Source organism: Peromyscus eremicus, chromosome 2 (genome assembly GCF_949786415.1).
Source record: "Peromyscus eremicus chromosome 2, PerEre_H2_v1, whole genome shotgun sequence".
In the NCBI taxonomy this organism is placed as follows: domain Eukaryota; kingdom Metazoa; phylum Chordata; class Mammalia; order Rodentia; family Cricetidae; genus Peromyscus; species Peromyscus eremicus.
In genome coordinates, this window is record NC_081417.1 from 101,633,888 (window position 1) to 101,660,221 (window position 26,334).

Here is a 26,334-nt window from a genome sequence, read left to right on the forward strand (position 1 = left end):
GGAAAACTTGTCCCAGGCAAACCTGAGCTATATAGAAAACATGAAACATCTTTAACACATTGCTGTACAGCATCCATAATGTGTGGCCCCGGGCATGAAGGAGGACAAATAATTATGGTGATGAGAGCAGCAGTAACCAAAGTCACTTCACTTCTGTAATGTCTCGTGTTCCCAGCCATTCCTACACTTCAAATGTATGAATGCAAATGGAATCAGCACCCTAGGTAGGTGCTGTAATTCTCATCTGTAGATGAGGAGACTGTCATTGCGAAATTAAAAGAAATGACTTGTCCAAAGCCACAAAGAACTAATTCATGATAGGCCTGACTTGGAACCCAGTCCATAGAGTTCTGGAATCTGAATTCCAGTCCATTACCTACCATGATTCATTGTGATTTTGATCACTTTCAGCCCATTTGCTTTGAAGGTAACTTAAACAAGAAGGTATTCAACATGACAATGTTCTGCTGAACATGAAAGAAGAAACTATAAGAGAATCATCACCCTTGAGCTAATCATTTATAGTCTAGCTGAAGAAATGAAACCCTGTAGATTGAAAAGGTCTTTGTAGAACAATTGGGAGGCCATATGAGGGAAGAATTCCTGTGAACTGTAGTTCTGCAACAGAATAGAACTTGGATTAGTTGGGGAGAATTTGGAAGAGTAGATAGGATATGGAAGGATTTCTCTTCCATCCCAAGCTAATGTCAAAGTGACCATCTTGTCTAAAGGGACTGGTTGTTTTAAAATGGGAAGTAAGTTTGAAAGAATGTGGAAGAAGTGTTATGTGAAGGTCTCAGAAAGCCAAGTCTACACTTTCTGACCAAAAGAAAAATCAAAGAACTGAAGCGATACATTTTAGCCGCTAAACAAAAGAGAAATGAGATGTGGTGGGAGAGGGGAGTCCTCCGCACCTCATATCACCACTGTGCTGTTCATTTTGTAGGCTTTAATTATGCCCACTTCGTGTCACTTCATCTTCTGGTTCCTCAAATTCCAGCTCATCACCAGAGAAATCTTTCTGGTTTCACTTGGAAATGGTACCATGTTCCTGTATCTGCCCATTCCAAACAGGCCTGTCAACCCCGAAACCTAAATGCAAGCTGACAGAAATCAACTACTAACAAGTTAAGTTAAATTAATAGAGTAGATGCCTAAAATACAGAAAGCCCTGTGTCACCACTGCTGGCCAGGAATTTTTCTCCCTACTTGCCAGGCTAGAGCAAAACAAACCCATTCTCCACAGTTAGCCCTTTCTTCCTAGAGAGCCCCCTAAAACTCTCTCCAAAACTCCTGCTCCCCCTATGGCAGCCCCCCAATCCCAACTGACAAATTCTACAGCTATAACAATATAGGAATCAAGATCCCCCTTGTCCTAAAAAATATTGGCCTCAACAGATTGTTAGGGAGAATAAAATTTCTACACGGACCAATGTATCTAAAATCCACTTATGAACAGCTTTTTAACTACAAGAACACAAGATGAAACAATGGGTCCAGAAGATCTTACAGAGTTAGAGGAGGAAAAGTGTCCAATCAAAAGAGGAAGCCTGCTTCAAATCCTGGCCCCACCTGCAAATAACTGTGTACCCTTGACCTAAAGTTTTATGAATGTAAATATACGTTTACAGTGACCAATGCAGGCCTGTGTGGACTTGTTTTCTTAAGATGACATTTAAAGCTTTTATGAAGGCAAATCTAATGGCTTATTTTCATTGTTATTCCATTTATGGGATAAAAGCATAAAATAAATGTTCAATCTCATGTTCACTATTTCTTCCTTCTCATCTTCCCATTGTTCTTTTCCTAGTTTAGAGGTGATTTTTTGTGCCAAGTGGGATGGATCTGCCCCCTTTTCACCACCTCTGTCTATAGAGGAATTCTTTTCCAACTTCAGATCGAGGCTTATGCTTGGGATTAGGTGTTATGGCTTAGTCAGCTGTGTCAGTCCTCAGAGTAATTGACGTCGTTATGAAAGGTAAACTTTACCTTAAAAAGGGGGGTCAGGCTCAGAAGCTCAGCATGGGTGAGATCTGTGCCTTTTGTATAAGATCAGACAAGTATACTAGTCCTGTGGGAAAGGAACCTGAATATGGAGATCTAATAAACTCAGAGAGACTGGCCAATGTCATGTGACCCAATGTCATGTGACCATTCTACTTCCTCACTCACATCCAACACACACACACACACACACACACACACACACACACACACACACACACACAAAAGAATCAAGCATTACTAGCAGGAGATACTGGGAATAGAAATACCAAAGAGTGGTTTGGAAGTTCTCTGCATTATTCATTAGAATAGCAGTTTCTCTGCTAAGAAGGAAACATACTGCATCTACATTTTAGTAGCTGATAGACTTTAATGTAGGAAGTCGAGAGGTTTGCCAATGACTAGCACTTAGATCCTAGCAAGACCAAAGTAAAGTTCAAAAGAACAATCTTCTAGCCTCCTGCTCCAAATATTGAGGAATCCTGTCTGTAAGGAAAGGAGAAATGCTGCTGCTTGTAGGGAGGCAACCAGGCTAATGGATTTGAGGATTTAGTGAACTTTAACCCCTGCCTTTCTCAGTGTGGTGAAACTGAATATGATCTACTACATTCTATTTAAATTGGAGCTGTCTGCTTTTGCTATTCTTATAAAGCAATTGTGTGGAAGTGTGCATATTCCTGGGACATCATAAAGATTTAAATCATAGTCAATTTTACTGTTTTTTCCAATTTTTAAATCTAAAACAGCTTGAGCACCTGAAGAGACTTAGCAATTCTGTTGCATTATGCTGCATCCAATAAGATTCCTTTAGGAAACAGTGATGCTGTTATCAAAGATAATAACTTACATAGCCATCTTTCTCTTATTAGCTTCTTTGAAGTAAACTGACATGCAACTGTCTGACTTAGAGAAGAAATATCAAAGGATGAATGAATGTGTGAGTGAGTGAGTAGATGAGTTACATCACAATATCCTGTAGCTCTCCAATCATCCCCCATGCAGTTCTAGCTCTATTTAATGCTACAGAAGCAGGACTGTCTCCAGTAGTATTAGTGATGGTCTAGAACAGTACAAAATTGAGTGGAAATCACTACAAAACTCTCTTTTGGCTAATGTGTTCTATTTTCTTCTCCATTATGTTTTAGACAGAACTGCCCATACATAGCTAAATTGGGGGATGCAGGCCCACTCCTGCCTCCCTTCTGACAGAGGTAAAAATAACAACACAATACGCCCACAGCGAGCAGAAGAGCTGAGGAGAATCATTTGTTACAAGACTGGTCATCCACATTAGAAATACTGAGAGATAACCAGAGGGGGTGCCGAACTTCAAAGCCATTGAGTCTAGAGGGACCCTGCAGGGGACACAGTAAAGAAAACAAAATGAATATCCAATTGGAGAATATTGCTGGGGCAAGAGTGCTGATTCCTGGTGTTCAATTAACTGCCAGGCCCTAAGAGTCCTCCCCTTTTTTGAACAAATGAACCCTTGGTGCCTGCTTGGTTCCTAGGGATGGATGTTAACACAAGTAGCCAGTTCTTTGGGTGTTTTGAAACTAGGAAAGTAGAAAGGACAAATAAGGTGGAATGTCACAAATACCTTTCTGTAACATGAATGATCTGTCCACCTAACACCCCACCTGCTCCAGTCCCTGGATAGCTTAGTTCCCACCCTTCTCTCTTCCTTTTCTAGATTCCCACAACTACATACACTTTCGAAATTTTGTCAGCCTCAGAGCCATTGAACCATCAGCTTCAAGACATCATCATTAATCATTACTCTGCTATGGCAGAGCATGTAGTTCTTAGAAACAGTATAAATCTAGAAAGGGAAAGTCAGTGGACAGACTGGAACTGGGATTTGAAGTTCACTATAGGTGCCTACAATTTCCCTCTTGTCATTTTCTTTAGATAGAAAAATTATCTCAAGTATCATGTGCTGTTCTAGAATTGTCTGTCCATGACCTCAAAGGGCAAGTTTTATTTCATTATACTGGGCATCTTCTCTATAGAAGGCCCGCTGTAATACTGCAGTAGATGAATGCAATATGACCTGTGGTCTGCATCTGTATTTGTAGGTTAGTGAAAACAATAGATGTTCAATAAGTGTTCCATAGCTGCTTCAACAGTTTTATATCCCGAAGCCCTGTGTTCTTCCTACCATCCAATCAGGAGGCACTCCTCTTTTATAACTTTTCATTTTCCTTAATAAGCCTTTCCCCAATCTGTGTGGGCATTTGTTTTAGCATCCTCTCTCATGTTGTATGTTGTGTGTATTCAGTGTACAACCATTGTCTGTTCCAACTAATAATAATAGATCAGGTAGTCAGTAAGCTTTTCAAAAAATCAAAACCCCATTTGAAATTGCCAACATGCCAATTAAATCAACAAGAAAGCCTGGGTTTCCGGAATATCCTATCTTGCCTTCCTGAGTTGTTAGAACATAGTTCTCAATACACCCCTACATGCCTTCCCTATAATGAATGACGAAAAAAGTCAGCTGAGTTGACCAGGTCTACATTTCTTTTCTGTTGTTCCAGGATTCTTCTACAGCCGGATGACTCCTTACAGATCTTGGCACCAGTGGAAGCTGATGTGGGTTTCTATACTTGCAATGCCACAAATGCCTTGGGATACGACTCTGTCTCCATTGCTGTCACACTAGCAGGTAACCTGAAAACCTCCATCCAGTTCTATTCAGAAATCTTTATGACCGAATGCCTACAATATGTCACAGGATGCATAGATAAATGTGACCCTGATATCCTACCCGCAGGGAGTTTATCAACTATAATCACAATAGAAATGAAGTTTACCATGAGAGAGAATAAAGTATTGCAACTGAAACCAAAGAGTAGGCAGGGACATTTTATGCATATGAGGAGGCCTTAGAGTTTGGGTGAATAGGATTTTTTTGTACATGGAAACATGGGAAATACTCAGAGCAGAGGAAAACGAGCAAAGGTTGTGTATGCCAGTACATGACATGATAGGGAGCACATGAGAAGTGTGAACCACAATTATTGAATGCCTTTGGAAATCCTGTCATTTCTCTTTGTCTCATATCTTGCCAAAAAACAAAAGAGAGACTTTAAGGCTGTGGGCAACTAAAGTTCTGTAGTCATAGCTTAGAGCAGGGTGTTCCTAAGAACTTCTCTCTGATTCTGCTTTATTCAAGTTGGAGTTTTGTTTGAATGTATTCCTACCAATTGTTTGCCCACATCCACACAGGCTAAACACAACTTTCTGCACATTGTGACTAAAATCATCGACACTCGAGTACAATGCCTTCTGGGGCTGTGGTGTTGAAGCAATGTACTTTTTTTTAAAACTTCTTAACCTGGAACAAATCCTTACCTTTGAAACCATAAGAGACCTTAGATACTAAGTGGACCAAAACCTCATTTCTTAGAGGCTAGACAATCTGAAGTTATACCTTTGTCTAGCTGGTGTGAAGAACAAGAAGGGGCTGAGGTCTCCTCAAGCTCAGCGATTCATTACCTCCACTGCCCCACTGATCCTATCAAGACAGGATCCTTTTCCTTAGACCTGGGCTAACAGTCTTGCATGTGTTTGTATTTATTCTTTTCAATTGCTACTCCCATCAGATGATTCAGTAGATGCTAGGAAAGCCAGCATCACCCACACTGACCTCATCCGTCTATGTGGGGATTATGTTGTCACACTGTACTCTAGTCACACATGCTACTCCCTTTCATATCTGTTTTGCAAGAATACTTCTGCTCCTATGACCTAAGGCTGAATCTCAGAGAGGATCTGTAGCAGCTTTGCAGGGAAGATGGAAACCGATAATGAAGAAGGCAGGCTAAGGTGCCCTGGTGTGAATTAAACTCCGAGGGGGGGGGCAAGATTTTTCTTTTCCCTAATGTATTCCAGTTTCAATCTTCATTCTTCTCTCTATACAGAGCCCAGATGCTCAGCAACAATCTTCTAAAATCTCTTCTGCTGTCTCCTCGCCAGCTCATACTTACATGGGCACTGCTGACATGCTTCCAACTGTTGGTCAATGGTGGATTAACTCTCTTGTTTCTATTGAGTTAGATACAGTTCAGCTCTGCCACAGACTAAATACCCGTGTTTGCCCGAATTTAATACAACAAATAGAAACTTGTCTGGGGTTAAACAAGGCTGTTGTAACACCAGGCTCATCTTCAGCTCTTTGAAGGCAAGCTTTTGGGAGCTGCCAAGAGGTTCAAAGCCAGAGAAGAGAAACAAGGGGGTTAGCGGGGCACCAAGGAAGCAGGGAGAAAGGGGCTGCATGATGAAGTATGACCACAGACACTGTGTCCCCATCCTTCAGCTGCTGCTGAGTTTGTCCAGGTCTGCTGATAAATCCTTCTGGCAGCTCTTCTCAAAGCAATGCTAAAATTGGGGTGTTGCCTTCAGATCATGTTTGCACTTTTTTTTTTTTTTTTTTTTTTTTTTTTGGTTTTTTGAGACAGGGTTTCTCTGTGTAGTTTTGCGCCTTTTCTGGAACTCACTTTGTAGACCAGGCTGGCCTCGAACTCACAGAGATCCGTGTGCCTCTGCCTCCCGAGTGCCGGGATTAAAGGTGTGTGCCACCACCGCCTGGCCCCATGTTTGCACTTTTATCTGGGGTTGTCATCCACATCTCAGCCAACGTTGTGAAACATTCAGTAAGAAAATGCAAGTTCGGGGTTTCAAGATGCTTACAGATTAGGGAAGGCAGTGGATGGTGCCTATGGAGAAATCAGTAGGCTCCTGCTTAAGTCCAGCATAGCAGCTCACACCTGGAATCCTGCCATTTGAGAGGCCGAGGCAGAAAGAGATGAGTTCTCAGCCAGCCTGAACTATTTAGCAAGCCCCAGGCCAGCAGAGGTTCTACAGAGAAACCCCATGTCAAAACAAAACGAAGATGCCGCTCCGCGATATATATTAGATGAGCTAAACATAACCCGAATTTGGAGGTAGGAATGAATATTGAACACTTGTAAATTTGATTATCAGTTATTAGCTACATGATCTTGAAAAAAGTATAAAACTTCAGTGTCTTGGGAATCACTGAAAGCAATACTATCCACAGGGTTGCGTGAGGTTAAGCCTGTAGGTGTGAAAAGGAGCTTAAACTGAGGAAAGCTGGGAGCAGGGGAGGTGGTCTTCCCCAGAGAAGAGCACACCAATTGCTTTTCTAGTGCCAAATGTTCAGCCCTGAACACATACATACAAGTAACATTATGTGGATTGAAGAGGTTATATTTAGGAATATGTCTATATACATAGACATATATGCATGTAATCACATAGAAGAAGAGGCTGTGAATTTGAAGGAGAGTGTGGAGGGGAATATGTGAGGGCTTGGAGGGAGGAAAGGGGAGGAAAGATATGTAAAGCACTGTAAAGTGCTTAAGTGTATGTGTGTGTGTACATATGTATGTGTGTGTGTACATATGTATGTATGTGTGTACATATGTATGTGTACATATGTATGTGTGTACATTGTGTATGAATAAAAAAAAGAGAGCTTAAACTAGTACTGGCCATATGATTCACACCGTTAATACTAGCTTTCTTTCTCTAGCTCTTCTAAAGTGAAAACAGCTCTAAGATTGAAAAGCATCAGCTCAGCTTTGTGTCCATGCTGTTTTTAGCCTGAGTCTTCAATACCAATGTCTTTCAGGTGTGGACTTAGTTCACTTACAGGTAGATTCTTGTAAACTCCAGGCACTGCTGTACACATGGAGAAACTGCAGTGTTTTTCCTGGACTTCGGTGTAAATGTAGGTCAAAGAGAAAGAAAACCGAGGCTCAAGATAAATAAGTGGCCTGATAATTTCCTAAGAAAAGTACAGGCTTTGGTCCTGTGGGTGCCCCCCACCTCCCGTGTAGATCCAGAGGGCCTCAGAGCATAGGTCTGAATCACACTTGGCACTGCCTAAGAAGCCATGCAGTTTCTTAACTTGCTGACTTTGTGAGAATTAACAGTATCTCCCAGAAATATTCTATGATGATTAAATCAGTCATTCACATAAAATGCTTAGACTAGTCGTGCCCAGCACATCTCAGGCACTACTACTTACTAGATTTACTGTTTGTAGAATTACTGTTTGCAGTATCAAACCAAAGTCAACTAATCTTCAGAGCAGGGAGAGACTCCCAGAGACTACAATGCTTACCAGCACCTTTTGAAGACCGTTCCTCCCAGTGTCTCTGAGGCAGCTGGAAAAGTTGGATTAGCCAACTGTAAAGTGCTTAAGCACCTGGATTGAGACAAGGGAGGTGGCTTGTGATAAGAACACTGGGAGAGGCCCAAGTGACTCTCGTTTTTTAATACCTCCTAGTTAATTTACAGATACAGCAGAGCTGGGTAAAGGGGAGTTTTTGATGTGTACTCATAGTAGCAAAAGATTGGAACACCATCTTGGCCAGCCAGATTCCACACTGAGCCACATTGCTTGGAAGCTTTCCTAACCAGAATGGTACTGGCAGCGTTTTGAAGAGAAGCAGTAGTTTCTTGGTAAATTGCTTCCGTCTGGATCGGTTAGCTCCACTTACCAATGCAGATGAGAGCCTCCCCAGGTGTAGATCACTGCTGAAGTCATACCCAAAAGGGAAGTGTTTCTGGTTGTCATTGACTTTATAAGATCGCAAAAAAGATACTATAAGGCCGGCTTGACATCATCCGTGGAAAATGAGAAGAAGATGAGGGCAAAGGAGTGGGTGTATCTGTCATGGAAAGGACAGAGCACAGATGAGCTCATCCCGTTTGCACAGGGAGACAGAAAATGCCTCTCCTTTCCTGGCGTGTTTTCCTGTCTTTTTGTGAGTTGAATAGCTGACACATATTGTGTCTAATAAAGAGATCATAGAGAGTCTGCAGGGAGAATAAAACTAAAAGGTAGTTGTTTTGGATTCTTTCTGTGCCCCTCCTCATCATGATTTAGTAGCTGCAATAAAAGAGAAAAGGAATTGTGTGAGCTCTTCATAATGTTAAGTCATTTCAAATTGGCCGCCCTCAATTTTTTCAACCAGCCGTTGTTAGCTCAAGTTTTCTTCATCAAGTTAAACTCAAAGAGGGCCTTGTCACCAGTAGCAAAGGCTGACAAAAGAAACTTTGCTACAGTGTCCAGATCAAAAGAAAAGCTAGGTGGCTTTAAGTATATCCCAGTGGTACTCTGAGTCATATGGTACTAGCCATTGACTGAGTCAACCTGCCATCAAAAGGACCCTGTTACTGGCTAGAATCCTAAGTGACCAAGGCCTTAGGTTCTCAAGTGCAGATGCATAGAAAGCCCATGAAAGACTGATGCTTCAATATTACTTAAAGATAAAGATGAGAGTACAACCAATTTACTTGGCTCTCAAGTAGACTTGAGGAAACAAATAAGGTACCAGCAAGTGTTGCAAGCAGACTTGGAAAAAGAAAAAATTCCTCATCTGCCCAGTAGGGTGCAAGAGGGATGGGTTGTTGGGCAGATGAGGAATAGCATGTCTTCATCATGATTTCTAGGAGAGTCTGCAACCACCTCTAGTCATACCCACTATGCATCATTTGTCTAGAACCCTAGGTGGAACATGCAGAAGACATGACAGAACCCTTAGCTGTCTGTTCTCCTGAGGGGTCAAGTTCAGTTGATTAATTAGAAACGATAATGGTAAGAACCTGAGGAACATGATATCCTAAGCATGGGCAAAAAGAAATATCTAAGTGAATAGTAATGGAATCAAGGTAGCTTGGACATGTTTGGGAAAGGGCTCTGTGAGGCATACTCATGTCCTCTGATGCTCAGGACCCTGCACCACTTATACCAACACACACCAAATAAACAGAATTTCAAGGGTAAAGAAATTCCCATTCCTTCTTGTACTTGTTCAGGATAAGTAGTAGCTACAATGTGACCCTGATTGACCACAATTTTTTTTTTTAGTTTTCTTGAGATATGATTTATGTATCATAGAATCCATCCACTATGAAAGCACAGTTCAGATATTTATTCAGAAAATCTGTATCTTTTTTTAACTATCCCCACAAATGAGGATTTCTTTTATTTTTAACAGTTTCTTTGAGGTATTGTCCATATACCAGACAACTCCACTACCCACACAAGTCAACGACATTTAGTGTATTCAGAGTTGTGCATCTATCATCACATTCAACTTTTGAGCATGTTTTCATTCCTCCCAAAAATCAACTCCACACCCCTTAGCCATCACTCCCCAATCTCCCAGGCAAAATTCCAATGCATTTTGCCTCTACAAGCCTGTCTATCCTGAACAGTTTACATAAATTGAATCATACAGTACTTTGTCCTTTGCTACTGATCTCTATCCTTGGGCATAATAAGGATGTTTTTTAATACCATCCCCTTGTGTACCATGTACGCCACAGTCCTTTTATAACTAAATGATCCCCTTTAAAGGACTATTATACTTCAAGGTAGGCTACTAGTTCACTGTGTGAAAAGGCCACCTTTCATTCTTCTCTTCCTTAGGTCGTAGACATTTGTGTTGTTTCCACTTTGGGCTGTAATGAACAATGATGCTATAAAGATTCATGTGCATGTGCACATGTGGCTTTAAGTTTCATCTCTTTGTTAATACATTTCTAAAAGTGTAAATGTTCCATTGTGTGGAGCATTTACATTTACCCTTTGACAGAACTGCCAACTTTGGTCCAAACAGTGGTATTACTTTACATCTCCATCAGCAGTGTAGAGAGGTGTGGTTTCTCTACACCCTCACTCCTTGTTATTGTCTGTCATTTTAATGACAACAGTCCTTGTGACTGGTGAGGTTGAGTATCTTTTCTTTTTTTAATTAATCTAGAAGACAGTTGTGACAACTTCCCACATCTTCCCACCTTCTCATCTTCACCCAAACATCTTTTTACTGCTCATTGTTCATCTCTGTGCCTTTTTGCTTGCAGGGACGGTTTGGGTGATGTACATAGTATACATGGTGTGCACACTAATTCCTGCTGCTACTGTTACAAGTGATCATGTATTTCAGGGCCTGAAACAACACAGATATTCTCATAGTTCTTACAGTCCTGTATATGGAAAGACTATGCTTGCTGAAATCTAGATAGAGACAGGCTCCCTTCTTCCCTGAAGGCTCTAGGGGAGAATCCTTCCTTTCTCATTCAAATCGATGGAAGAAGTTTGTTCCATGTAACAGAGGACTGTAGAACTAAATTTATTGATTATAATCTAAATATCAGTCAGGTAGTGGTGGCACACACCTTTAATCTCAGCACTTGGGAGGCAGAGGCAGGCAGATCTCCCGAGTTCCAGGCCAGCTTGGTCTACAAAGTGAGTTCCAGGACAGCTAGGACTACACAGAGAAACCTCTATAAAACAAATACAAAAGAATTAATAATGTCATTCCTGGGTTCTTGAAGCCACTGTGTTCTTTGGCTTTGACCCCTTCAAAGCCAACAATGGTGTATTAAGCCTCACACGTGTCCCCTAGACATTCTTCTGTTCCTTCTTCTTGTTCTAAGAGTTCATGTGATTAAGGTCACCAAGTTAGCAACCTTAATTTCCTTCCACCACGTCATGGGCTTGAGAGATTAAGATCTCTTTGCAAAGTCATTATTTTGCCTGCTGTACAGTGTCTGAGGGCACAGCTCATTTCCATTAGACTGTTGCCAAAGAATAAAGTGCAAGTCAACATTGCCAGACCTGATTTTTCCAAATAAGCCTATCCAAAAATATTTTTAAACATCACACTTTTTTAATATTTCCATTTTTAGTTAAACTAATTCAAAATTTGAAAAATTCTCCCTGAGCTGAACAGGTTTGTGCTCTGACCTAACCTCTGGTTAAGTGGTCCATTTTCCATACTTTTGTTCATATGCACACCTTATTTCCCAAAGACAATGTTTTATAAAATCAAATCTCAATTTATTGAACTAAATGACAGCAATGGAAGTCATGCAGTGGTTTGGATAGAAGAGAAAGATTTGCTTTTTAATATCACTAACAAAGGGAGGTTCTGGTAATAATGGAACACTTTAGGGAATGCATTTGCCGTGTTACCAAATTTAAAAGCAGATTCAGAGCTATAAACCTGTTGCTTAATTGTAAACAGAGGATCTTTAAATAGATACACTCTTGGCTCTTATAGACCTGAGAGTTCTGTGACTCTCTTACATGAGAATAAAGGACAGCAATACCCACCCACTGTTGCCAGCTCTGAGGTCCCTTACCTGAGATCTCACAAGGAAAGTTGACTCAGTTTTTCCTTTGTGGAATAGAAGGAAGCAGTATGCAGCTTTTGCATCAAAGTCTTAGAAAATAGCAAATTAAAGGAAAGTCTCTAGAGCATGCTAAACCTGATCTCAACTGGAGCTCCAGTTCAAGGGAAGGGAGGAGCAGTGGAAGGAGAGATCACAGAACAGCAGGACAGCAAAGGGTTCATTCTAGAACCACAAAATGAAGGTTTGGGGAAGGGAAATCAGACTGAGAAAAAAAGTGCATATTTTCTGTGATAGGGCAATTCATGTTAAATTGCCAGGAGGTAAGATCCTGGAGTATTTCTGGCCAGCAAGAAGTAGCAAGTAGATATTGATAGACAGCGCCCATTACAAGGAATATCGGCATAGGCTGTTGTTGATGTTCCAGCTGATCTTGATCCTTTGACCTAAGGCAGGAGTCTTAAATACTTTAACTGAAAAGTCCCCCAGTGACACTTGTAAGAGTCGTGTGACAGTTGCATGGTGGGCAGAGTCCGGTGCTTCTTGAGACAATGCTTCTTGAGATATGCTCACTGTGAGGCATTGTCTATTAAATTTGGATCAAATATAATTTGCTTAATTTTGGATATCAAACTGTATGAGATTTACAGTATTTCATTGTTTTAGACTTTAATTTTGTTGTAGACACATCAGCGTCTTCACCCTCTCTGGAACTGATATTTAAATCTGCCGTGGACCTCACCATGTCTTCTGGGACAGTCTCATGGAGATGAGAGTCTGCCCAGCCTAGGTGGTTTCAAATCTTTTCTGAAGATGGGGACTTTGGAGGCATCTCCAACAAGACCTCCTGCAGGTGACTTCTAAGCTCTTTGGATCTCCTCACAACTGGATGACATTTAGGGACAATCCATCATATTTAAATTATTTGTTTTTCTAATACATTGAAACTCTCATAATTCTTCAAAATAGAAGCAGTTTCATCTCTTCCCAATAACAGATTTTTCTCCTTTCCTCTTATACTACTGCTGCTGCTACTGCTCTTCCCTCCTCCTCTTCCTCCTCCTCCTCTTCTTCCTCTTCCTCCTCCTCCTCTTCCTCCTCTTCCTCCACCACCACCACCACCATCTCCTTTGCCCTTCCCCTCTTTTTTTCCTTGTCCTATTAACCCTTTTTTCCCTGTATATTTTATTGTACCAGAAGTTCCCAGCACTGCTCCTCACAGTGTGTGGTAGCAGAGATACCACTGATGGTAGGTACCACTGTTGTGACCTTATGCTGTACAAAGGAATTGGCTAAGGCCTGTTTCTCACCTATTTCTTTCAGCAGCCATTAATGTAGAAAGTGGAGGCACAGAGAAACTTACAGAGCTGTGCTAAAGCCATGTAACTGTGTAATGATAGAGCCCAAATGCCCACCTCATAAAGCTGTCTTTTCTCATGCCTATGCCACCATGAGTACCACTGGTCATCATCCATCTTTGCTGTTCAGTCCTTATTAACATGACCCAAAAATCCAAGTTTGACCAGCATCCTAAGAAGATTCTGTCAACTACTAAATTTAGCTCCAAAACAAATTTTGTCCTTAGTGTGCCCTTTCTAGATCTTGAGTGATCCCAAGCCTGCCTCCTAGAATTCTTTCCTTCATTGCTTCATTGCCCCAGTCATCAATGACTGGTCTCTTTTTTTTTTTTCAAGATTCTTCTCTCATACAGTACATCCCAACCACAGTTTCCCTTCCCTCTACCCCTCCCCTTTCCTCTTCAAAAAAGACAAGGCCTCCAAGAGACAGTCAAACAAGACAAAACAAGATAGGATAAGACAAGGGAAAAGCCCTTATATTGAGGTTGGACAAGGCAACCCAATAGGTGGAAAAGAGTCCAAGAGCAGGCAAAAGAATCAGAGATGCACCCACTTCCACTGTTAGAAGTCCCACAAAAACACTAAGCTAATAGCCATAACATACACCCAGAGGACCTGGTGCAGATCCATGCAGGCATCATGCTTGCTACTTCAGTCTCTGTGAGCCCATGTAAGCTCTGCTTAGTTGATTCAGTGGGCCACATTCTCCTGGTGTCCTCCATCCCCTATGACTACTACAATCTTTCCTCCCCTCTTTAGAGGAATTTCCTGAGCTGCTAAGGGAGGGACCCAATGGAAACCTCCAATTTAGACTCTCTCTCTCTCTCTCTCTCTCTCTCTCTCTCTCTCTCTCTCTCTCTCTCTCTCTCGTGTCTGGCTGTGACAGTATGTCTGTTCTTAAGATTGACAGATATACATGCTTACTTCCCGGTGTAGATTGTCTCTAGCTGAACAGTAAGAACCTAAACTCATTCTTTTTTCTAACTCATTTTTTATGGCTAAGGATAGGGAGAATCACAATTAAATCTATGACTCATACTGAAGAACTAAAATAAGACTCAACTGATTTATTCATTCAGGGACTTAGCAAATATGAGTTAGCACTTGCTAACTGCTTTGACAAACAAACATACAAATTACATGACGTATAAAATGTGATAGTTTATTTCTTCCTTTCTAAAACAAAGACTTCCAGAAGACTTTATGTAGTTTGAGCTTAATAGTGACACACTTCTGTTCCTGGTCTATCTAGTACTTTATCCTATGTCTGTGCTTAACTGTGGAGAGACTGGAGAGTGACCTAGGTATAGTCCAAGATAAAGAGGAAGGGGGTTTGGTCTCATGGACTTAGTCTCCGCCCTCGCTTCTAAAGTGGAAAGCATCATGGTGTTTCTAACAAAGGTTCTTCTAGTAGAGGTGGCAGCGCATCTCTGAGAGTACTTCACAATGTTGACTGTTCTTGGCCTCACTTCTGGTTGGTTTGGGGTCAACTTCACACAAGCTAGAGTCCTTTGAGAAGAAGGAACCTTAACTAAAAGTACTCCCACCAGATTGGCTTGTGGGTAAGACTAGTGGGCATTCTCTTGATGGATGATTGATGTGAGAGGGTGCAGCCCACTGTGGGTGGTGACATCCCCCAGGGCAGGTAGTGCTGAGATGTATAAGAAGGAAAGCTGAGCAAGCCGTGAGGAGTGACCAAGCCAGAAAGCAGAGTTCGACTGTGGCTTCTGCTTCAGTCCCTGCCTCCAGGTTCCTGCCTTGCTTGACTTCCTGCCCTGACTTCCTTCATTGATACAGCATAACCTGAGAGTTGTAAGATGAATTCAACCCTTTCCTCCCCAAGTTGCTCTTGGTCGTGGGGTTTTATCACAGTAATAGGAACTTTAACACACCTTCCTGTCTCCTCTGGCTGCTGTGTCAGGCGTGTTTACACTGAGCCAGAGATTTTTCAAATGTTCATGAATTTCTCCTAGTCAGTTCTGATTTTTACCTAGAGTCACAGGCAAGGAAAGGCGGTAGGAGCCTGCCATGCACAGAAATATGCTTCTGAGCTTTCGCTTCTGAGGCTGTTGTCCAGCCTCTAGAGAGCTCACTCTCTAGGAGCTGGACTTCCTGGCTCACTGAGCACCTCAGGAAGACATCACAAGACCCCACTCCATTCCTACGTAGACATCATACCCACTGACGTTAACACACAAGTGTCAGCTACACCTTGGGCTGCCCTTTGTACAAGGCACCTGCTGCATGTCAGAAACAGAGGAAATAAATTAAGAATAATACTCAAAAGTACACATAAAGATGGGTGTGGTGGTGCAAACCTATAATCCCAGCACTCCTGAAGGCAGAGCCAATAAGAGCACTGTACGTTTTGAGGCCAGCCTGGTTTCCATAGCAAGTTTCAGGCCACATGTAGGACTACATAGCAAGACCCTGTCTCATAAAAATAAAAATAAATAAATAAATAAATAAATAAATAAATAAATAAATAAATAAATAAAAATTTTAAAAAACCTTGAAATATTGGAAATTTCAAAAATATACATGTAAGCGATTTTGTAATAAATGTGACAGGTCGATTAATTAAGAAAATTGTTCATTTTAAACTTCTATTGATTGTAAATGCTTGGGTGACTTTACACTCTGTGTTAAAAGTAGTTCATGAAGGTAACGGGAGCACAGAATAGTAGTCTGTGCTAACAACAGCACCTCTACTGATAGGGGACAAGGCCATTACTTTTCAGCACAACCTCAGTATAATTAATTAAGGGCTGGATTTAATTCAGTGACATTTGAATTTTATAGCTATACACTTGCAGCTATAAAAACCACCTTTATTATTAAAATTCCTGTAGGAAAAATAACTTGGTAATTGTGGGTCTGCTCTGGTCCCTGGCCTCATTTCCCCATTGGCACAGTGGTTTTTATAACACAGTGAGGCAGTTCTTGTATTGGCGCAGGACAGATTATGTTTTTAACAAGTGCCCTGGGGATTCTGCAGCAGCCATTCTGCAGACCAGGATTTAGGGACCCTCCCTAACAAGCACTGGACTCTAGGTCCAAGATCTGGTGTCCAGTTCAGCAATATGACATGCCAGCTCTATGGTCTTGGAGCCTTTATGAACCTCAGATCCCTGGCTATTCAAAAGATAGTGTTCCCTGTGTGCCTCTCAAAGTCTTTTTTTTTTTTTTACATTTAAGTCATTTTTTTTAGGACCTACTTTGTGCCAGGACTAGTTGGCAGGGAGATTACATAGGGAGGCATGGTAGGAGAGGATATAGAGAACATAATTTCTGATAGTCTTATGAAAAAGAAAAATCAAGATAAGTGAGACTTATGATACCTGGCAAGGGGGTAACGGGGTGCATGCTTTAGATAGGGTAGTTGGAAACAGCCTCTTTAAGAGATGCTATGTGCAAAGAGACCTAAATGACCACAAGAATATATCCATGTAGATGTCTGTAGGCAGAAGACATCAAGGAACCAGACAGGGCAGAGCTGCTGGGTAGAGGAAAGAAAGGACAGTAAGATTGAACACAGTGACTTATGGGAAGTTTGGTCTCCATGAGGCAGGAGAGACAGACAGTTGCTCATAAGCATGTAAAAGACAGTTTGTTGTAGAAAGAAGCTAGAAGTTTTGTTTAGATTATACTGAAGAAGTGTCAGAAATACTAAGTGACAAACTATATGATCTGATTGATGTTTCTGAAAAACCACTTTATCTTCGGAGGAGACTGTAGTGAGTGAGGTCAGAGTGGAGGCAAGGAGCCCCACCCCAGAGCACTACGGTTGCCCTGCAGTGAGGATAGTATTTAATTATAACTATAGAGATGTGTATTAGAGTTGGGCTAGATTTGGAATTAGAGTGGATATTTACTAATATCAATATTAATCCATATTTGCCTGCATTTATATGTCAGCATGTCATTACAGTGCTTCTTCATTCCTCTTCACACCAGGTCATACATGATCTCATGTGGAAGGTAGGTGGGAACAGCCCTGCTCAGTCACAACAGACATAGAAAGCCTACACACATACTCACCTGCACCAAGTTTCCCCTCTTAAATACAATTCCAATGAGTTTTAATTATTTCTGCCCAGAGGGCAAGTCAACCGGGAGAGGAAAATAAAGAGGGACAGCTTCTACTATGCCCGAGGAATGAGGAAGAACACATAAAATGTGGGAAGTGGCTGTCAGACTCAAAAAAAAGAGCATTTCTGAAACAGGGGCTTTTGTTTTTTGTTTTTTTCAGTTATCGAAAGACAAGAGTGAATGCCAGTCTAGAACGTCCTGCCTTTAAACGGTTAAAACAAAATGAAATCCACTTGACTTACGAAAGATTAAGCTTTAGGTATATGAAATGATCTCATGTGGAGCCTTATTTCCCCAAGGTGCTTAATAACTGAATCTTTGCATTGTATCTTAGGGTCACGCGCTTGCAGTGCTGGAGATTTTTCCCTAGATGATAAAGAGCCTGTTAAAGCATAGCTTACAAAGAACCTCCCCTTCCAGGAAGAAAGCTTAGAAGCTGTGGTTGCATGGCTCCCTATTCCTCTTGCTAAGAGCAGTTCAAAACCCTGACCATTGTGTGTGTGAGCACAAGGCTGAAAAGCAGACTGGCTAGAGACCTTGGAAACTGAGGCACAGTTCAGCTCACACAATTGTGACTTTATTGGGCTACCTTTTTGCTTTACAAACTCCAAACTTGGAGCTGCAGAAGGAGGCTACTAGGAAAAACCAATGAGTATGTAAAAAAGAAATATATATATATGTGTTTGTATATATATGTGTGTGTGTGTGTGTGTGTGTGTAATACATATACATATATGTGTGTGCATATATTTTTATGTATATATGTGTGCATATGTGTCATAAAAGTTTATTCTCTCTAGCAAAAGTAACAGGAAAGAGATAGCAAGACTGATGTTTAGAAAATACTGCTGACCTCTGAACCAATATCACAGAAACACTGTGACCTGTACAACATACCAACACAGGCTGGTCAAGGAGCCTAACATCATGTTCCCTCATGGACAGCATAAAATGAAGTACCTATTTCAACACATCTATGGAGGTGGATGTGAGAAAACAAGTCTCATCCCTACTGGAAGCTGATGAACCTCTACGTGCCCCATAGAATTCTCATTCCCGTGTTCACTTGAGAATCAGACCTTTCCTACCTCCTAACAGCTGCTAGGGAGGCTGTTTTCCATTGTGGTGATGGTAAAGACCAGTGGGGATCTAGAAAGCCTGCCCCTGCCCAGCAGTAATGAGGAGCCCCCTGATATGGGAAATATAAGAAGTCAAGCAAGGAAGCTGGGCTTCTACATCTCTCTGCTTCCCTGTCTATATGGTTCCAGAGGAAATGGCCAAAATACTTCAAACAGAAGAGTTATATAAGATATAGATATCCTGTAACAGAATACAAAATGCCTAGGCTACTTTTGAAATCATTCATCACTTTAAGACTTGCTTTCACTATCTGTGGTGGTTTGAATAGAAATGGCCCCCTCCATGAACTCATGTGTTTGAATGCTTGGCCCATAGTGAGTGGCACTATTAGGAGGTGTGGCCTTATTGGAGGAAGTGTGTCACTGTGGAGGCAGGTTTTGAGGTCTCATGTGTTCAAACTATGCCCGGTGTGGTACACAGTCTCCTTCTGTGGATCAAGATGTAGATCTCTCAGCTCCTTCTCGAGCACCATGTCTGCCTGTGCGCTGCCATGCTTCCCGTCATGATGACAATGAACTAAATCTCTGAAGCTATAAGCCAGCCCCAATTAAATGTTTTCCTTCCTTTATAAGAGTTGCTGTGGTCATGGCGTCTCTTCACAGCAATAAAACCCTGAGACACTATCCTTATTCAATACAGTGCTAGAAGATCTACCCAGGGTAATAATGTAAGAAAGGACATAAGAGGCATACAGAGTGGTTACAGCCAGTGAGCCTGGGATTTGACCTGACTGGGGCTGGGAGGGAGTGAAGAAAGGACAGATACATAGACAGATACACAGGAAAGCTAGGATCAGGTAGGCTGTGCTCACTATGGTGGAGCAGCTCCAACTGTGCAAAGCAGTGCAGAGCCTTGCTGATTTTAACTATGTACAGCTCATGGGAAGGTGAGCTAGTCTCTCCTAGGAAGTCTCTATAGGGAAGCAGTCTCAGGTTGCAGTCACCTGGGAGGAGGAAGCTGTGGTTGCTGGTTTTTCCATACACTGCCAACATTAAAAGTCAGACCAAAGGAAGGCTTTGCTGTCCCTCTGAGCCTCACTACAGGGGAAGGCTTTGCCATTTCCACATGGATCTGAAGCAGTGTGGTCCTTGACATGACCTTGGCCATGTTAAATAATACACATTCACCCAGGATTCCATCCATTCTTTACACATTCACCCAGGGCTTCCTTGACTCCACACACAGAATGACAAGGGGAAAGTAAAGCTTGTCATTTTCTTCAGAGGGAATGGTTGTCTATATAAAAAGATCCCAAAAATCCATAAAAAGGGCCTAGGTCCAACATGTACTTACATTTCCACGTACCAGAAATAAACAACAAAATTTAATGTTTGGTTTGTTGTTGTTGTTGTTGTTGTTTTGGTTTTTGGGGGTTTTTTTGTTTGTTTTTTTGGTTTTTTAAGACAGGGTTTCTCTGTGTAGCTTTGTGCCTTTTCTGGAACTCACTCTGTAGCCCAGGTGGGCCTCAAACTCACAGAGATCTGCCTGCCTCTGCCTCCCAAGTGCCACTTGTAGTGTGTGCCACTACTGCCTAGCCAAACAACGAAATTTAAAACACAGTATTAGCCATCCCTGAAAAGAAATAACTAGGTAAAAATCCAACAACACATCAAAATGTGCATCTTGGAATCTCCAAAACACCTGGAAAGATAAATGGATATAAGGTCTTCCATGGACTAGAGGACAGAATACAACACTGAGTTTGGTTTTTCCATAATTGATTTATAGGACTGATATAATTCCTAACAACATCCTAACAAGACTTCCTAAGTGTGGACAAGTTGGTTTGAAATGTCTATAAAAAGATGCAGTAGAATAGCAAAGGAGAAAGGCAGAAGCAACAGCTTGCCAGACTGCGATTATATAGTTATAGTAATTGAGGTGGTATGCTATTGACAGGGAAAAGATGCAATGAACAGAATAGAGATCCCAGAAACAGATCTGCACAAACATGCTCAACACATCTTGACAATGATACGGAAGCCATCCAAGGTAGAAAAAATAGCCTGACAATGAAAGGTACCAGAACAACTGAGTAGCCAGAAGCTACAAACAAGGGAACTTGATCTGAGTGTCATACCTTATACAAAAATTAATTCACAGATGGGTAACACTGACTAGAATTTTTTAAGTAGCTGTTTTCTTTTTCCTTCTTAATTAAATTTTTTCATTTATTTTATATCACAATCACAGTGTCCCCTCCTTCCACTACTCTGTTCCCCCAACATCCACTCCTCCTCCACCCCTGTTCAGAAATGGGCAAACCTCCCATAGGAGTCAACAAAACATGATGCATCAAGTTGACGCAGGACCAAGCTCCTTCCCCCTGCATCAAGGTTGGGCAAGGCAACCCAGCATGGGAAATAGGTTCCCAAAAGCTAGTTCAAGTGCTGGGGGAAAGTCCTGATCCCACTACTAGGAGCCCCACAAACAGACCAGGCTACACAACTGTTACACACATGCAGAGGATCTAGGTCAGTCCCATGCAGGCTCCCTAGCTGTTGGTCCAGAGTGAGTGAGCTCCCAGGAGCTCAGGTCAGCTGTCTCTGTGGGTTCCTTCCATTTTGACCTTGACCTTCCTTGGCTTGCACAATCTCTCCTCCCTCTCTTCAACAGGACTCCCTGAACTCAGCCCAGTGCTTGGTTGTGGAGCTCTGCATCTGCTTCCATCAGTTACTGGATGAAGGCTCTCTGATGACAATTAGGGTAGTCACCAATTTGATTACAGGAGATGGCCAGTTCAGGCACCCTCTCCACTATTGCTAGGAGTCTTAGCTGAGGTCATCCTTGTGGATTCCTGGGAATTTCCCTGGCACCAGGTTTCTCCCTAACCCAGAATTGCACTCCCCATCAAGATATCTCTTTCATTATTCTCCCCCTCCATCCCACCCCAACCCACCCAACCTGATCTCTCATGTTCCCATCACTGGCCCTACCCCAATTTACCCAAGAGATCTCTTCTATTTCCCCTTCCCAGAGAAATCTATGCATCCCTCTTTGGGCTTGGTTATCCTTTACTTTATGGATTATAGCCTGGTTATCCTTTACACCTAATATCTGCTTATGAGTGAGTATATACCATGTTTGTCTTTCTGGGTCTAGGTTACTTCACTCTTTTCTAGTTCCAGCCATTTGCTTGCAAATTTCATGATGTTGTTGTTTTTAACAGCTGAGAAATATACTCCATTGTGTAAATGTACCACATTTTCTTTATCCGTAATTTGGTTGACAGGCATCAAGGTTGTTTCCAGGTTCTGGCTATTATGAATAACACTGCCATGAACATAGTTGAGCAGGTGCTTTTGTAGTATGATTGTGAATCATTTGGTATATGCCCAAGATTTGTATAGCTGGGTCTTGAGGTAGATTGTTCCCCAATTTTCTGAGAAACTGCCAAATTGATTTCCAAAGTGGCTGTGCAAGTCTGCACTCCAACCAGCAGTGGAGGAGTGTTCCCCTTACTCCATATCCTCTCCAACATAAGCTGTCATTAGTGTTTTTGATCTTAGCCATTCTAACAGATATAAGATGGTATCTCAGGGTCATTTTGACTTGCATTTCCCTGATGGCTAAATATGTTGAACAATTCTTTAAGTGTATCTTGGCCACTTGAGAGTCTTCTGTTGAGAATTCTGTTTAGATCTGTACCCAATTTTTAAATTGGATTACTTGGTATTTTGATGTCTAGTTTCTGGAGTTCTTTATATATTTTTGAGATTGGCCCTCTGTCAGATGTGGGGTTGGTGAATATCTTTTCCCATTCTGTAGGCTGGTGTTAAATAGCTATTTTTACCCAGTGTATTTTTTTACCTTGATGGAATCAATTTTTTTTTACCTTTAATGGAATCCCAAAAGTTTAACTTTAAAAAATGGTAGTAAGTTATTTTAAAATCAATTTGGAACTCCAAATTTTAAAATCAATAAATAATTGGTTTCCTGATATAAAAAATAAAGCTTGAAGACAATAAAATAATATATAAATAGAACAAATTAATGTATCACTAAGCTGAATGTAAAACTTAAACCATAAAACTTGTAGAAAAAAAATTATAGGAAAGTATCTGTTCAGAATTTAGATCTATATAAGTAGTTCCTAGACTTGATATAAAAAGCATAACTCATAAAAAATGATAAATTGGATATTATCAAAGTTAAAACACTTAGGTCTATGAAAGGGCCTGTTAAGGAGAAAAGGAAAGCCACAGACTGGATGAGAATTTACAGAGCACGTGTTGATGAAGGACTGTATCTAAACTATAAAGACCTCTTAAGACTCAACAGTAAAATAGGTAGTGGCGGCAGGATTTTAGATGCAAGAAGACAGCCACAGATACGTCACACTGAAAATGGGAAAATAACCTCACCAAGATACGTAGACATCCCCTGGAGAGGATCAGCCACGCTCACTGTAATAAAAGTTACCAGAGTCAACTCTGCTTCTGGGCAAGGACACCCAGGTTCATGTGAAGATGGCAGTCATATGGCCCAGGTTTATGCTATTGGGCTGTTCATCTCAAAAGCCTTGGTGGCCTATCCCTAGAAATATGCAGAGGAGGCACTGAAGGAGGAGATTAGAGTCATCCTGGTCCCAGATGTCCAGCCCCTGTTGGTAGCTTTGCTGAAAATCCCAAGTCTGGAGGTCCTGGTGCCTGCTGGTGCTTGCTGCCAGAAAACCTGCTGATAAGCCCTTCTTGGGGATTAGGATTTAGCTTTGTAATATACATTGCGGGATTTTTAATGTTTAAAAATGAAAAGAATCAATGACAAAATAAGTAATCCAATTACAAAATCCTCAAATAGAGCATGACAGTTGGGGCTGAGGCTTCCAGCTCGTTCTATGCCTATCCCTTCTGCAGCAGAGGGCATCCTAACTACAGCAGAAATCATTTTATCTCAGCTGTGGGATTCAGTGTACTTCAGGGAAGTGACTTGGTCCTTCTGGACACAGGGTGTTCCTTAGGTACCTGCCTCTCTGAGATTCCTTTCCTTAATAGTAAATAATGTTTATATCAACTCAGTTTTCTGCCCTTCTCCCTTCTTTTATCCAAACTCCTTGAAGGGAACTCGCCATAGTCCACTTGTGTTATAATTATTGTTTGTCTGCTTGACCCTAAGCTCCTTAGAGCCCACATTGTGCTTTTTTAAGTCTCTATTTTCCCACTTCCAGCAAGATTTACCTGGAGACAGGGGTGTGCAAAGCAGCTGGTCAATGTAAGAATGCTTTTAGAATTTAGCCATAAAAGAAGCAGCACTGGGGAACCTTTTGAAATGCCCACCATAGAAAGCAACCATGCCTCTAGAGCAGTGGTTCTCAACCTGTGGGTGGAGACCCCTTTGGCAAGCCCCTATTTACACTATGATTCATAACAGTAGCAAAATCACAGTTATGAAGCAGCAACAAAAATAGTTTTATGCCTGAGGGGTCACCACAGCATGAGGAACTGTATTAAAGGGTCACAACCTTGGGAAGATTGAGAACCACTGCTATAGAAAGGAGGGGAAATGGATATGGAGAGAGTTGGCCTCTGATGATATGGGATATATTACTGGGGTGATGACTATGTGACAGTACAATTGACCCTTTAATGAGGCCGCAAGTAGAAATAGATGCCATCTAGGGGACTTGAAGAAATGTCAAATCTCCAGACCAGTTATTTTCAGTTGACAAGGATTCTTAAAGATGACAACTATATAAATCTGAACCAAGGGGAGGGAACAGCATATGATGGGGAAGGAAAAACAAATTTAGGCAAAGCCTTCATCCCTAGTAGTAAGAGAAAAATCCATGTGGATAAGGAAGCTACTGCGGAGCACGCATGGGCCTATGCCATGCCTCAGTGCACAGCCCAAACCCCAGAAAAGATGTGAGGCACTCAGAAGGAATTTGTATACCAACCAGGAAGGGAGGGGGCTAGGTGTGGCTATGCAGCATCACTGTATGTGATAAAGTCCACACATTCTGCCTCTTTCTACAATGCAACAAAACTAAGTCACACGAAGACAATAAAGAATGCCATTGACTCAGAGTCACCTTTCAAATATTCACCCAAAGGAACATTTTGATGATAATCCATATCTTATAAAGAAACCTTTACCCTCTATTGAAAAAAAGGGGGGGGAGAATTAATTCTAAAGACTTCTGCTCTTACCTGACCTGCTAAACAGGGCATTAAATATGAAGAGTAAGCTGCTCCAGCATGATGCTTGGGAGACAATTCCTTCACTAGGTCTGGCTGCCAGTAGTTGGAACACATGGTCTTACAGGGCAGGGAGCTCAAGCATTGAAAAGAAATTCAAAGCTGCAGCTCTAATTTTTTTTTCTGTTTTAATGCTACTACTTATTAAACTTCTGGCTAATAATTTCTAAATTCTCAATGACATGAATAGATATTTCACCAAAGAATGTGTATGTGTTAAATAAGCACATGAGAGATATAGTCCGCAGCGTCGGCCATTAGGGAAATGCAACTTAAACCACAATAAGATGCCACTGTGCAGCTATCAGATGAAAGAAATAAAAAGTATTAAGGAGGGAGGGAGAGGGGACTGCCATATGACATTTAAACTGAATTCCTACACATTTATGCCAACAAAATGAAGACAGATGTCCCCACAGCTACCTGTACCAGAGTGTTTATAACAGCTGTATCAAAAATCTGGAAACAACCCAGATATCCTACAGCAGCTGAACAGCTACACAAACTGTGGTTTTTCCCATGTCACAGAATACTACTCTGCAATAAAAAGGACCACACCACTGAAAAATGCAACCATAATCTGATGTAAGAACTGGAAGAATCTCTAGAGAGCTCAGAGAGCTGGCAGGGAACCAAACGTGAAAAGTTACCAACTGTGCGATTCCATTTACACAACACTCTTCAGATGCCAAAAGCAAGGGAACAAAAGCCATGTGAACAGTGGCCAAAGAACCTAGGAGGGGTTATAGATATCATGAGGGATGCTTAGAGGGGCAGACGTTCTGTGACTTAACCATGTGAATGTCCACACTGAGACCATGAAACTGTGCTGTAGTTTTGTAATGTGGTTGCATTATGGGAAAACTGGATACAAGTTACACGGGACTGCTCTGTGTTACTTCTTACAACTGCATGTGACTGTAGAACTGTCCCAAAGTACAAATGAAACCCTTAATATTTGTCTTTTATATTTTATATTGATTGAAAGTGTATGTTATCTTGACTTGGGCACCGTGTTCATATCTTCAAACTCTTCAACCTTATTCTTTTCCTGTTAAATCTGTGGTAGGCACATGAGTGGACAGGTGATGGGTTCCAGATTTTTTCCCAGGCAAAGCACGGTGTGGGGTATGCCTGAGCAGAACATGTGTCCTCCATTGGTCTCCCAGTGATTCGGTGTCCCAGCCCACGATACTGTTAGTGACAGCTCCCTTTCTTTCTCCTCTCCAGGAAAGCCACTAGTGAAAACATCTCGAATGACTGTGCTCAACACAGAGAAGCCTGCAGTCATGGTGGATATCGGTGGCACCATCAGAACAGTGCGAGGAGTGAATGTGACGATTAACTGCCAAGTGGCAGGTGAGAAA

General features: G+C 41.5%; 1 protein-coding gene across 1 annotated transcript in view; it reads left to right on the plus strand.

The window, feature by feature from the left end:
• The window catches only part of Adamtsl1 (ADAMTS like 1), a 359,842-nt gene that overhangs the window by 277,004 nt on the left and 56,504 nt on the right, over positions 1 to 26,334 (plus strand). The window contains exons 21-22 of the mRNA XM_059255823.1: positions 4,545 to 4,672; positions 26,198 to 26,326. Of these exons, the coding sequence (XP_059111806.1) occupies positions 4,545 to 4,672; positions 26,198 to 26,326 (257 nt within the window). The remainder of the gene's footprint in view (positions 1 to 4,544; positions 4,673 to 26,197; positions 26,327 to 26,334) is intronic.